The sequence below is a fragment of the Cynocephalus volans genome, chromosome 14 (assembly GCF_027409185.1).
Source record: "Cynocephalus volans isolate mCynVol1 chromosome 14, mCynVol1.pri, whole genome shotgun sequence".
NCBI lineage: Eukaryota > Metazoa > Chordata > Mammalia > Dermoptera > Cynocephalidae > Cynocephalus > Cynocephalus volans.
The window spans coordinates 81,000,179-81,015,612 of record NC_084473.1 but is presented as its reverse complement, the minus strand read 5'-3'; the positions used below and the strand labels follow the sequence as shown (position 1 = coordinate 81,015,612).

General features: G+C 35.7%; 1 protein-coding gene across 1 annotated transcript in view; it reads right to left on the bottom strand.

The window, feature by feature from the left end:
- Positions 1–15,434, bottom strand: part of DNAH6 (dynein axonemal heavy chain 6) — a 305,977-nt gene that overhangs the window by 246,149 nt on the left and 44,394 nt on the right. Inside the window, exons 4-9 of the mRNA XM_063078669.1 lie at positions 8,230–8,497; positions 5,621–5,755; positions 5,411–5,531; positions 4,599–4,737; positions 3,155–3,323; positions 619–735 (exon numbers count right to left, since the gene is read on the bottom strand). Coding sequence (XP_062934739.1) covers positions 619–735; positions 3,155–3,323; positions 4,599–4,737; positions 5,411–5,531; positions 5,621–5,755; positions 8,230–8,497 — 949 coding nt within the window. The remainder of the gene's footprint in view (positions 1–618; positions 736–3,154; positions 3,324–4,598; positions 4,738–5,410; positions 5,532–5,620; positions 5,756–8,229; positions 8,498–15,434) is intronic.

Genomic DNA, 15,434 nt, shown 5'->3' with positions numbered 1-15,434 from the left:
GGCCTTGAAGAAGCAAACAGCCATACTGTAAACTGCCTATAGAGCGGGCCACACCGGTGTCTTTAATTTCCACACATGAGAAATACATGGCCGAGCTCTGGGCATAATCAGCGTGATTATGTGCTCATACAAACGTAAGATTTTATTTCATATAACCCATAATTAGCCAACAGAAGCCTTAATAAAGCTATCATTCATGAATTTTCTATTTTTCTCATTATTATGTCAGTCATTAGCCTTAATCATCCCCATCTAGTTGTTTCAAATACACGTCTACACACAGAGCTTATCATTTCAAAAACGATATTTATAACAGAGTGATTTCTTGGACTCTTATTAGAGTGATGCCTATAGTCAATTCTAAATTTTGTATAGAATATGTTCTCTTGATAGTGTACCTTACCAAGACCCTGATCTGTCTCAAGTTAAAAAAAAAATGTGCTAAACTTTTAGACAGCTTGTTTGTAGATGCAACGTGGGGACAGAACAGTGCTTTCTCTCTTACAATCATTTTGGAAAAGTGGCTACTGAAATCCTGACAACCATTTGACAGTAAAACGGTTGCTTCATTTTCCAAAAAGGTGCTTATATGTGGATGGTATTTGGAGAAACACACACCAGAAAGTCTTCCAAAGAAGGCTCGAAGAATAGTGACTGGACCGTCAATATCAGTTCTGTGAGAAACACGGGGACGAGAGACGCATGTTCTTCTTGCTTTTCCATCACAGGCGCTCCCTGAAATGAGCATATACGTGCAGTGTTAGAAAGAAGCAAGCACCACGGTGCAAAATAGAAAGAACGCAAGTGGCACGTGAACTCCAGTCTGTATGATTAGCTGAATTTATCATCTTAGCATATGGAAAGTCTTTCAGAAAATAATGCCATAAAAAGAAAAAGGGCAAATATGGAAAGACTACACAGCAATGTAAAACTTCTCTCCTTATAGAAACACTATTAACAAAGAAGAAAGGCAGACAAACTGGGAAAACATATCAGTAAATAGTAGGTAGAAAGTTGATAATATTTATCAGCACCGCACTCTCCCGAGTGAGCCACAGGCTGGCCGTCAGAAAGTTGATAATATTTAAATAGAAATATAGTTGATATACTTAATAGAGATATATTCTAATAATATAATAACTAATACTTAAATAGAAATATATTCAAACAGCACTTGAATAAACAAATAGAAAAAGGGGCAAAGGGCATGATAATCTGACGGTTCTTAAAAGGAAAATACAAATGGTCAATCAACCTCCTTCTTTTTCTCTTCCTTAAAATAGTTTACTCAGTAACAACATTTATTGAGAGTTTACTTTGTGCCAGGTACAGTACTAGGTATTTGTGTAATTCTAGCACCAATTGGTCATATGACTCAGTTACCATTATTACTCCCATGAGAAAATGGGATCTGGAGAAGGTAGAACATTTCTTCCAGGACATACTGGCTAGTAAGTGGCAGACCAGAATTCAAACCCAGGTCTTTCTGATTTCCAGACCTATGCTCTTATTCCTGCACTGGGATAGCAATTTAAAAGAATACAACGTTTAAAAGCAGAGATACCAAAGGATGATTACATTTTGCAATGATGAATATGCTAATTATCCTGATTTGATCATCACATACTGCACACAAATACTGATAGTCAACTCTGTACCCCATAAATATGTATAATCAATTATGTTTCAATAAAAAAAGAAGTGATTCACCATTTTGCATACAACAGATTGACAAAGATTAAAATGAATGATAATATTTAGTATGTATATGGGTAAATACTCACGCTCAAACATTGCTAGGCAGGTTGTAAGTTGACAAAACTTTCTGGAAAGTTATGCATCAGTATGTATCAAAAGCCTTAAAAAGTTTGCTTATTTCTGACCTAACAATTCCACATCTAGGAATTTCTTTTAAGGGGAAAATCAGAGATGTATGAAAAATGTATAGACAAGGATGTCTCTTGAAGCATTATTTGGAATAGTGAGAAAGTAATCACCAATAGAAAATTGTTTTCAAGGATTATAGTACCTTTCTAGGTAAGAATACTACACAGAAAAATACCTATGGACTTGGGAAATATTTCACAATATATTGCTGAGTGGAAAAAGCAGGTGATAAAGCAGTATTATACCTTTTTTTCCCCTTGGAAATAATCATCTTTGTGTAGCAAAGGATACTTTTCTTTGTATATTTCTGTGTTTTTTGAATTTTCTGCACTTGTCATATATTACTTTATAGTTAGAAAAATAAATGTTACTTTTTAAATGTGATAGTACTTATTAAAAGGAAGAATTGAGAATAGGAGAGGAGAAGAAGCAACGAAAAAGAGTATGTGACGATCAGCTTTTGGAGAAAAGGGAAACTAAGACAAAGAGCATCAGGGCTTGCACTGAATAGTTAGGTTTCCTCAGGGGTAGGGGGAGTTGAGATGTGGAGGTAGGGGGCTTGATAAAACCAGGTAAGCATATTTTGCTGTGTTTTTGGGTATTCTGGCAAGAAGCTATTACCAAGGATGGAACTGGAGGAAAGCTTACTGAGAAACTTGGATATGAGCTAATACGATTTCTCTCTAAACTATGCTAGAATACACAAATTTGTATTACTTCATCTCAAATATCCCCAGATTACTTTGTGCCTCTAAGATCAACATCCTCCCAAGTGGTCTTCTACTCAAAGCACAAAGATTTGCTTCCATGATTTGTTTCTTCTCACCTCTAAATGATTATCTCTTTTATGTGTATACCACTTTTTCTGCTTCTCCCTGCCAATTCATGCCCGCAAACTAGAGCTTCTTGGGGCAATGATCCTGTCTATGCTTTTCATCACTATATACCCAATACCCAGCACAGGGATCAGCATATACTAGGTACTTAAGAAATAAGTCATTGAGCACATGAATAATCTTTAGCAAATTCCTATGAGAGTGACAGTAACATTTTTTCAGTATGATGGATTCTCACTCTATAATTAGATACTAGTCAATATGCTGATTTTCATTCTGCCATTTGATGTACGTATGGTAGGCTCTGATTATACTGTGAAACTCTCTAACCATTTCTCTACTTTTTCCAGGACACAGAAAATGGCATAATGCATAGAGTGTAGTAAGCACTTCTCAATAAGTGCTGATCAATGAATTTTGTCTGAATATACCTTTCTATCAGTGACTTCAGGCTTTTCTTCAGTAATCCATTTCTGAATGACATCTGCTGAAGGTGTTCGTTTTAGCTTGTCCGTGAGATAATTCAAAAGAGAGTTCACGGAATTTACCGTTAAGATGTGCATTGCATTCTCAATCAGATAGTCGTTTAGACAGATAAAGCTTGAAAAGAAAAAACAAATACAGCTTCAGTTTTCTATATACATATATATATATCACTACATATTTTTGACAGTGACTCTAAAACATGTATTCAAATTTTAAAATATCATAATTCCTCCTTGAATTTCCATTTAATTACAATATCAGAAAACTATTTTCCAGAGAGTTTTTCTTAGACATTCTTCCTTTTAAAACACAAATATATTCAAATACATAGCATCGATTTAGCTAGGTGTTCTAAACCTTCAATGAGATATTTAATGAATAATATAGTTGTTAAGGAAATGAATCTAGCTCATCTAGCCAAAAGGGCCATAAGATTTTTTAAAAGATGCTTCGAAGAAGAAATCAATACATACAACATCTATAACTTGCATTCTAATGGCAAAAGTGTAAAATCTTTGCTATTGAATAAATGCTGTTTGACAGCAATTGTTAACCCCAAAATGCTCATCTTATGTTTCCTTACGTAAATTCTTAAAAGGCAGACAGTCAGCAAGACATTTAGAGTAACTTTTTATTCTGCTTAAGTGGAGCTCCAGGGCCTTTAGTATCTCTAGGCCCACGAGGGTGGCCTCAGACGCTGCTTCTTTGACTTATGTTGCGACACAGACATTTGCATATATAAACTGGTGCACAGTTAAGATTTATGAAACAGATAGTGTAAAAGTTGACTTAAATTAGTGAGCACTGAATAAAAATAATCAGTGCTTTATAGTTCCACAGACAACTTTTCAGATAATTTGAGTTATTTGTAATCATGAGGTTTTCGAGTGATGGAAAAGCCAAACTCAGAACAGTCAAGTTTGAGATCCAGTTGAGTAGGCAGGTGGCAGAGCTAATGCTGATGTGGGTGAGCAGGTCCTAGAAGGAAGACTTCCCTCTCTGGCTCCTAGTTGCAAAAATCCCTTAGGGATAGGGTGGCACTTTGTGTGGTTTATGCAGCTGTTTGTAGTTCTTTAGATGGAGCAGGCCCTCCAGGCCTACTTGGTGAGGTCCACAAATATCTGTGTGCCCAACTTCTCCTTACCACAGTCTGCTCTACTTCTGGCCTCCATGCTCCAGATTGGGGCAGAGGGTAACAAAGCCACAGAGACCAAAACGGCGCTCTTGGCCTTGGACTCACGCTCTAAGTCTCTACCAGCTCGCCAGTCCCTGCGGCTGCTTTGCTGGATGGCAGTTGGAGGGGCAGGCTTCTGGCATGGGTATTCAGGTCACCATATCCCCCAAATTCCTCATCACTGTTTTTTTCTGGAAGAAAGAATAATCAATTACCGTGTCAGCCTCATGCAGTGGTGCCTTTTGCTGGCCTGCTCTGTGTATGTCATTCTCTCGGAGTCTCCGTAAGTGGACAACTCAAATGGCACTTCAGTGAAACCTGGTATTTTAAAACCGGCTTGTATTTTAAAATATTCTAAGAACAATAGAAGACACAAAAATTCTTGTGTAAAAATTCCATTTCTTTTAATATGATTAAGAGAAAAGACAAATAAAATTCAAAAACAACAAAATCCTTTGGTTCACGACGAATTTCAAACCCCAGAAAACAGCCCAGTTATTCAAAAGAGTTTCATATGAAAGGATTTCAACTCAACAAGACTATAGACAGTTTACTAACATTCTTGTAACAAGATTTGATCTGTATACTATGCTATCTCTTTCCCAGGCACACTTTTACCCTCCTTTTCTACCAGCATTTTAGTCATCCTTTAGAGTCCATGCCAGCTGGGGCCAGTCCTGACATCCATCCAGTCCCTAATTTTAACAAACCTATTGTCTGTAGTAGGTTAGACATACCTTTAAGCAGAAAGGCCTTGAGTCCACTATTAAATGCTTATGAATTAAGATTCTGTATCCAGTTCATAAATACTATACACAAGCAGGAGTAATGCAAAAAAAAAAAATGCAGTATTTATTGTTTTTCCTCCTTCCACAAAATCCATTAAATTTAAAACATAGCAAGCAAAATCTTAGAACAATTGAAAAATAGAATCATTATTTAAACTTAAGAACAGTAGAATAAAAAAAGAGGTGATATTTTAGGAAGACACTGGTTCTGATATGTTGAGGTTCTTTCCCTTACATACCCTCGGAAGGCTCAAACGCACAGTCATCAGGAGTAAATCCGACAGCACGCAAAGCAAATCGACAAGCCTTCCTGACAACATCTTTTGCTTTGTTTCGAAATTCTTCTAGGTGTGCTGTCACCTAGACATTGATGAATATGTATAATTAGTGATACTAAAGTAGCAATAATAGGGAAAGAAATCTTGATCTTTACAGACAAAATTCCTCACCTGTGCTAGCCACATGACTTGTGCGGCCTTAAATTCCTGCAGGGTGTAGGTGTGACATTTTTCAATATAACAAAGTCCCATAAAACTCAATTGATAACACATTTCATTTACTTTAAGAAGAGCTGGTCGCAAATACTGAATGAAAATAAGAATTTAGCATTATTTAGTTAAAAAAAAAAGCCCCTGTATTTTAAAAGTATAAAAACGTTTGGAAAGAAAGAATGGTTATTAAGGATAAAAACCAGCTCTGTATGTTACCTTTAGCTACAACTAGAAAATGCATACATTAAATAGGAACACTCCTGAAATTTTTCTCTGAAAGAATTTCTTAAATTATGAGATTTAACTTGTCAAAATTCCTTTCTTTTAATTTTGAAAAGATATACATGTCTTCCAGCTACTTAAGAAATGAAATTGAGACAAGTAACAGAAAACTGGGCAAGATCTTAACTTTCATTAGATTTGGCTAATGGCTCCTAAAAGATTCTTTGTGTTACCTTAAGGACTTTTACAATGTTCAGTCATAATGGTAATAAAAGAGCCCATCTATTAATCTAGGAGGCTATGACATAGAACAAAGGCAAATTTAACTTTAAATTTTCAGTGGGTAATAAGTTGCTCAGGAAAACTGTTCCATGTTTCCTCAGAAAATTAAACATAGCGTTACTACTGACCCAGCAATTCTACTCCTAGGCATATGCCCAAGAGAAATGAAAACATATGTCCAGACAAAAACTTGTACATGAATGTTCACAGCAGCATTATTCATAATAGCCAAAAAGTGGAAGCAACCCAAATATCCATCAATAGATGGATGGATAAATAAAATAGGTATATCCCCATACAATGGAATATAATAAGTCAATAAAAAGAAATGCTATGCTACAACATAGAAGAACCTTGAAAACATTATGTTAAGTGAAAAAGCCAGTCACAAAGGACCACATATTGTATGATTCCATTTATATTAAATGTACAGAACAGGCAAATCTAGAAAACAGATTAGTAGTTGCCTAGAGTTGTGGAGAAATAAAGTGACCATTAATGGGTAATTTGGTTTCTTTTTGGAATGATGGATATGTTCTAAAATTGACCACGGTGACAATTGATCAATTCTGTGAATATACTAAAAATCATTGAATTGTATATTTTAGATGGGTGAATTGTGTGATATGTAATCATATATCAATAAAATTGTTATAAGAAAATGTAGGAACAGGTGCTAACAGGTTGGTTATTTTAAAAAATCATAAAAAGAAAATTTTCAAGGACAACTCCATATTTCTCCTGTCAACCTAGTCTAGGGGAATCAGACATCCTAGTTAACTAATTGTAAATATAAGACTAGTGGTAAGTGTGTGGGCATTTATAGCATCTATCAGATATTTAAGCCACCATAGTGGGTCTGTCATTTAGGTCAATCCTATCTTAAGAGGATGAGAACTTTCTGGTCTGCCAGGAGTAAATTTAAGGGGCCAAACACCACTCATATCAATGATGGGCACAGACAATGACAATTCTCAGCACATAAAATAAGTAAACAATCCTTGAGCATCGATGGAGGCAATTTTAAAGACAAATCTAGAAGGGACTATTTTACATACTTAGTAAGAAATTTATGATAGGCGCAGTGTTCAAGACATGGTAAAAGATGAAAGATGGAACTTCAAATGACTCATGCATCCTTAATGAAATTAGAAGTCTAGGGATTGAGTTTGGTGTCAGGAAAGACTATTTCTCCACAACTCAGAATGCTCGATGAAATGGATGACTTCATATGGTAGATCTCATATATTTGTTTTCCACTCATATCTATGTTAGCCATGAATGTTCCTTAATTATGTGACTGACATGATAACAGTTTTTCAGATTCCCACACGAAAAATAAAGGAAATGACCAGTAAAAAGCACACTTGAGGCTTCTGACCTGAGAGGGTGGTGACTTAGTGATTCAGTGTGTCATAGACAGCTGAGGACCCAATACCTTAAGGATGACAATGATAATGATTCCAGTTCATTCCCAGGGGCCAAGTAGAAAATTTCTAATGCAAGTTGAAATTCACTGGGTAGAGATTTTAAATATGACCACACTACCTTTAACAGTTCTTTTTTCATAATCACCCCATCATAAAAAGTAAATATTAGAACTTTCCCTGCTGTCTGAATCCATTGTAGAGGAACACACATGATACACTGGGAGGTACTGGCCAGTGAAAACAAGCCCCCAAGCAATTTTGAATCAAGAAGTTCAAAGTGTCTCAAAGATGAAAAGTAATGAGTTGCCAGCCTACTCTGCTCAAAAATATATACAATTTTCCTGATCAACAACAAAGGAAATCACAAATCTAAAACTCTGAAGCTGTTGCTAATCAAAGGGGACCTGTGCTACTCTTTTTCTTATACTTTCACATTTTGCAACCCTGGTTAAAATGTAGATACACCACTAGACTGCCAGACTCCTGAATGACAAGACAGGATGAAAATTTGTGAATTCTCTTAAAAAGATGAAATATTCTATTTCAGGAACAGTCTAAATCAACACCTGTAATAGATTCACAATTTCTTTTTCTATAAGTAATTATTTAAAAATATGATTAGGAAATACATACAGGATTAACAATGAACAGATTTTTTTGTAGAGATTTTCGACAGGCAGTGAGTTTCTTGGAGCGAACATTCTTCCTCCATACATTAAAAGCCTTCCATTTCCGGAAAAGTGAAAATATGGGAATCTTAGTGAGTTCTCTGTGATACAGATATTCCTGTTCCCATCGATCAATTTCGATAAATTCGATGTCATCATTATAAATGTGTGTTACCGCCTTTCGGCTAATAGTATAGTAGTCATTTTTATTAATGTTCTCATAATTCACAACTCTATGAACAAATAAAAATTGGAACAAATGAATAAAGTACTAAATACAAAATTAAGCAATTGCATTACTTTTTTGTTTTAAAGAGATAAAACATTTCTGGAAAACAAATATTATTTAAAATTTAAAAATCCTAACAAAGTGCTTTCAGGATGAATAAATTACTCAAGAAAAGGTGGGGGAACGTTTTCTTTTAAACAACAGCCGGGTTTATTAAAATCTCACAACTTTGGCAGTATGTTTGATAATTTTAGTCACATGATTTTTACAATAAAAAAATCAATTATAGATTTTAAAACTTCATAGTCTTATATGAAAGCTTCTGGGATCTAAGTTTTTATTTATTATTAACTCTTTAAAAACTATTCAATATTAATAGTGTTAAAGAGTTTAACACTATCTACTATTGAAAAATTATGAGAAACGTCAAAGTAAGAAAACACGGATCAGATGAGATTAGAATAAAGATCCAGATTAAGCTAAAATATATGTCCAATTTATCAAGAAATAATTATCACGAAATTGTTTAGTTCACCATATCTCTTTTAGCTGTCATCAAGGGCATCCTTCTACTGTATGAGTAACAGGAAATAGATCAAGTGAAAGAGAAAAGCAAGAAGAGGATGCAAATAGGAGTGGAGGTAGGAGAAGTAAACAAAGTAATGAGAATAGAAAGGGCTGATTCTCCAAAACTTCTTAAAACAAGAATTTGCCTACAGTACAAAGATATTTTCTGTAATTTTAGCTATAACATTAAAATATTAAATGCAACTTAAATATTCAATAATAGAAGTGTAAAATATGATAGACCAGTTTATGAAAATATATTTAGGGATTTAGAAAAATAATTTATGAGGATTTTGTGAGAACTTAGGATAATAAAGGTTAAGTGCAAAAACTAAACCCCAAATTTTTCTATGTTAAAACGGTGCAAAAATTACATGTACCTGACAAGGATTAGACAGGAACACTCCAGTGAAAACCGTTTCCCATGTTTGTGTTCTGCATGCTAAACCTGGAATCCCTGTGCCCTTATAATAGCCTTCAAGCCATTTGTGAAATCCCTGACATAGTTGTATGTAAATAAATTCATGTATATATGTAGGATCAGTTTTTAAGGGGTTGGAACAAAATTATCACGTATGTGGTTTTGTTAATCAAAAAGCTAAGAACCATTGGCATAAGTTAGTTTTAGTTTTTAATTTCTATTTTTGTTTTAATACAGCTGAGTAACTTTTTTTATTTTTAATTTATTTTATTTTTTGGCTAGTCGGTACAGGGATTGAACAAAAATATGTTTTAAATTAAGGCAGGGAGGACCACAATGAAAACAAACCCAAACCAGGAGCTGTTCATATGATCACACAAGGAAAGTCGGGGGCTGGTGGTGCTGTGGAGCATGGGAGGGGGACTGCTAAGGAACCTGAAGGTCACTGCCCTACTTTAGCACTGCAATGGAAAACCTTCAACCTGCTTGGCTATTACCTGATCCCACTGTCTAACTTTTTGTCTGTCTTCTAATTAAGTGACACTGGACATGTCTGGAAAAATGCCAAGCACTGCACAATGCTGGTGAGGGACATGGAAAATATTTTAAATGTTTTTCCTTTCTCTGTTGTGAAGAGCAGAGGATATAAGTAGGATATTCTTGGGGTGATTCTCTCCTAAATGTGAAACTTCAACTTGCCGCCAAAATTGTAATCAACATCTGACGTCAAACCTACCTAAAAATAAGAAAGATCAGCTGGCTGTGGCCCTGGTGCACATCTATAAAACTTGCTTAGCATGGTGTGTCTGCTACTGATGGCCCTTCTAGAAGATGGCAGGTGTGGTCCACAATGTTGGATTTTAACTTGTTGGTGTGCCACTTAGAAATCCTATTTAGTTATATTTTTCTTCTTATTTGAGATCTTCATTCTCAAACCCCTAAGACTTTTCCTTCTCTATATATTTCAACTCTTCACAGGGCAAATGAACACACAGGAGTCTTTTTCAAAGACTGGATTGCTAGCAACAAAATCATCTGGGATGTTCATTAAGAAACTAGATTTCTGGGTCCAACACAGAATCAGAATCTTAAAGTATTCCAAGACAACGTTAATGAGATGTGTGGGTGATTCTGATACACAATAATGTTTGTGAACCACTGAAATTTATTTGAAAACAAACAAACAACAACAAAAATAGGGTGAGGACAAGGTGAGCTCTCTCTCATACCTTGACTTGAAAATCAACACACTGTGTTTTTTCCTGAGTGTTATCTCTCTTGCTTTCCTCCAAATAGAGATAGAGGTTTCATCTCACTTTTCTCTACCTCTTCTAGTCTTTTGGCTACGTATCCTCTGCATCTACAAATGTGTAGAACTTCCCTTTAGCTTATAAAAAGCTTTTCCTTAACCCTGCTGCCCGTTTAACTTAAAATCCCACATCTTCTTCCTTCTCTTAAACTTCCTTTATATTTGTATCAGTAGCCACAACCATCCCAGCCAGTTCTCCTTAGAGTTCCTGAAAACCAGTTTTCTTCCCCACTACTCTAATGAAATTATTCTCTCAAAAATCAACAGGGAATTTCTTCAAGCCCAATTCAGTTAGTAGGTAGAAGGGGCAGCAGGGTCAAGAAAAGCTTTGCAAAAACGAAGAGGGTGTATGCATGGTTCCTCTGTAATCCTATTCTTAGACTTCACAGTCCACTACTGAGAGGTCACTCCCCAAATCTACTCCTTGGACTTCTGTTCTCACCCTGCATTTTCTACATGGGAATGCTGATTTGTTTCAGTTGTTGAACTGTCTCTCCTATGATCATGACTGTCCATTCAACATTTCTTGGCATTCAGGATTCAAACTTTAGCTGCCTCCTGGGTAGTTGTTTTGGATGTTTGTTCCACTAAGGCCTTTATTTGAGGAGATAATCAGGAAAATTAGGCTTCCTTTAAGAACTAAAAAGAGAGCTTTTTAAAACTTAAGTGCTGTGCTATAAAATTCCCACTTTGCTGATAAAGAAAATGATTTTATGATCCAGTTAACTAAACAGAGATCCTTGGATAATTAGCTACTTGGACTGAGTTGAAGTTCTCAAATGAGATTATGTTTAACTATGCTCTCTTGTCTCATAACTGGAAAAAAAAATCCATAATGTTTCCTTGTAGTTCAATGTAGAATCAAGAGGTCTTGTCGAATTATTTTACCATAAAACCTGTCTCTGTCTATCTGAAATGAAATATAGACTCCAAGTTTTCTTCTATTAATTCCTAAAAATACTCCTGTGTGTGTCTTATTTAAGAGAATCACATACAGTGAGACAATTGAAGGGCCCTTGTGATAGGTCATAAATTGTCCTATCATTATTAATTTCATATATAACTCAAAGTGAACCCACCAGGGTTCTAAAAAAACAGATTTATCCTCCTGGAATTAATTCTTTGGTTTTCCAAAACAATAAAACCTCAGTGTGATCTGTTATTTCAAACAGTAGCACCCTTCAGTGATTGTACTCTGTTATACCCTACAGTGATTGAAAATGCTTCTGTTCATCTGTAAGCCAGTCCACCAGTCTAACATTGCAGAAACATGGTTTGTATCATGTGACCCTTCTGTTCAAGAATTCTGAATAGCCTCATATTGCTCATGTCATTAAATCCAAATTATTCTGCCAACTGTTTGTGGCACTCTCCTCCCATTTCACATTAGTTCCTTCTCTGTCTGTACAAATCACCCTTTTTATTCAGGCTGGTTTCTTCATCTTGTCCATCTTAGGCTATCCTTGAATGCATATCTATGTTTTTGTTTACCCTGTTCCCTCATCCCACTTCTTTCAAGTTTCTGACTTCTACAGGCAAGAGAGCAATTCCTTACCTGTTTTAAGGTAGTAAGCTGAATTCAAAGCTCTTATGGCCCTATGCAACTCTAAGTTCTCTAATTATTTTCATTATTATACAGTTTTAATCGTTATGATTTAAACATTTATTGGATATAGGTAAGCAAGCAAGTGCCTGGGAAGAAACAGGCCATTTTCTGAGTTCTGCATTTATAAACCTCAATCTGTTTAACTATGGTCAATATCATGATTAAACATGAGTCTAGATCGAACCTAAACTGGGGAGTAGAAATGCTTATTTTACTTCTAGTTCAGTTAACCAAAGATGGTAAAATATCTGATAAGGAACTCCCCTTTACCTTGAAAATTAAGCAAAGGCATAACTAAGAGGAAAGTTCCAAGGTTCATCAATAAGAGAGTGCTCTAGGGTCAGAGGTTCTCATGTATGGTTCTTGGAAGAGCAGCATCAGCATCAAATTGCAAATTCTCAGGCCCCACCCGAGTGCTACTGAATCAGAGACTCTCGGGGTTTAACAGCCTGTGTTTTAACAAGTCCTTTAGAGCTTACTTGAGAATGGCTGTTCTAGGTCCATGGTTATATCTTGGAATCATCTGGTGAGTTTTAAAGAAATGCTGTTTCTCAGGCTCCAGGACAGACCAATTAAAGAAATCACTGGGAGAGCAGCCTGGGTGCTTCTAATTAACATCCAAGGCTGAGAACTACTGTTCTAGTTTCTTCAAATTTTTGTATGAAATGAAACCATCATTCATTAAATTGTCATAGCTCTAGAGCGGGGGGGGGGGGCAGGATGTGTGTGCGTGCATGTGCGCATGTGTTTGAAGGAAAGGTAGGGAGACAGTCTGGAGCTGAGGATGTTTCACGATTCCAAGTGAAAATACAAGGGGCCTATAGAGTTTCCATGTGTTGACTCAAATTTGACTTATTAAATTTCTTCATAGACTAATCTAAGAAAACGGTCATTGTGTTGGACAACCTAGTGAGGTTTCTGATAATATGGCTTCAAAATGATTCCTTATTATACGATATATAAACCTCCTTATAAAGTTTTTTTTTTAATGATTATATCTTCACATGAAAACCAGGATGCTGTCATTTGAGTAAGTTCCAAGCTGGCATCTATCTGTGTTTTCTGTTCTACGTCACTGAACATGGAATCTAACTTAAAGGATAGACTAGCTTTAGTTTGAAATTTATAATTTAATAATTTTAAGCTGCCTAAAAAATACTTTTAATACAAAAGGATTAGAAACAACCCAAGAAGAAATGTAATCACTTAGAAAGTAACACAGCCTGAGCCTAGAGTAGACTACATTTGTATGGTCCTAACAGCCAAGTCATGTAACTATGTTTCACAGAATCCTAACTCCAACCACTGATTTAACTGAATGTTTCTCAATTTACATAATCACAGCACACTTTTCTTTTCTTTTTTTTACTATCCATCTATTAACATCATTTAGGTGTAATGTTCCTGAAATATACATTGGGAAACACTGAGGTATAGGAAACATGGCATCCTCTTTTGTGGCTTTTGAAGGACCCTAAAGATCCTCAGGATTTGGGGAGGGCTCTGCCATACCGTCTGACCTATCCATTACATTCTAACAGCTTTAAAATTAACATTGCACAGAGGATTAAATCATAGAGTTGAAAGATGGTAGTATCAGGTACTTTTCTAAATTTCCTATTTGCAAATCACAGAACAATATCAAATAGCAAAGTCCTTAATACACCTGTACTTCAATTTTCTCATCTTTCAACTATAGGTAATGACTTTCTAATGGGGCTCTTATGAGGATGAAATAATACTAACATACTCAGCACAATGCCTAGCACAGTGCATGTGACACAAATGGATATAAGGACAAGTAGATTACGCATAGTGCATGAGAACTTGGGTTCTAAAGTCCAACTGCTTGGGTTTAAGTCTCAGTCCCACAACTCACTAGCTAAGTAAACTTGGTCAAGTTACTCAACTCTGTGCCTTGGTTTCCTCATTTGTAAAATGCATATATGAATTCTACCTACCTCATAGAGTTGCTATGAAGATTAAATGAGTTAATGCATATAAAACATTTAGAGCAAGGTTTAGCATACACTAAGAGTTGGTGATATAGTACCATGTTGCAGTACTTACCTATTGACAGTGTAAAGATTTAGTATCCCATTATGGCCTTATAGAAGCACCCACAGTTCCTTAGTAATGTGAGCATGTTTATATTTCAATAGCCAAAGCAAACAAGAGCAAAATGTGGACTTAACGTAATTAAAATAGTAGTGAGGTGCGGGGTTATGTAGATATGGAAAAAAACCCATCATCTGCTATGGAGGGAATTATCCAGTACTAACAATGGCTTCTTTTATACTAGCATGAAAAAGAAATACTTAAATATTGCCCCATTAGGGGTCTTCTTAGATCCAAGTAAATGTTCAAACTCAAAAGACTTTTATAGACTGTATTTGGCGTCTGTCTCTCAGAAGGACACAGGCCAGGAATTACTTCTCACCATCAGGGCAGCATCAGACTTCCCTTTCCTGTGGGAATCCTTGCAGCCACCTGGAAGCTATTGTCTCCCCAGGTGACAACTCAGATGCAAGGAGATGAGATCTACATGGAGTGGGTGTGGAAGCCATCCTGGCTTAAAAGACTTAGTACTCACAGGAGCCAACATTTCTTTTAATAACACCATAAACATAAGTTTCAGGGTTCCTACAAAGGACATGCCTAGAAAAATAATCTCTGCACTGTGGGAAGTCTAAAGCTATTTGTTTTTAGTTCCTCCCAATGCAGGTATAATTTACCAATCAGAGTCATTTTTTATCATAACCAATGTTGCCTAGAAACAGGCGACACTTTACTTTTATTAGGTTGCCAAGGTAACAGAGTTGCAGAGTTAAACAAAGGTCAGATTCTCACGCAGAAGAAAATTGATCTACAATCCTCTAGAACAATGTTTCCCAAACTTTCCATGTTATAAAACACACATACAATGATAACATTTTATAAGACACACTGATATAAACTGCAAGGGCTGGGTAAAGATGTTTACAATTTCTTTATATTATATAGTATGAAAATAGAACACAAGGTATAAGGGATAAAGT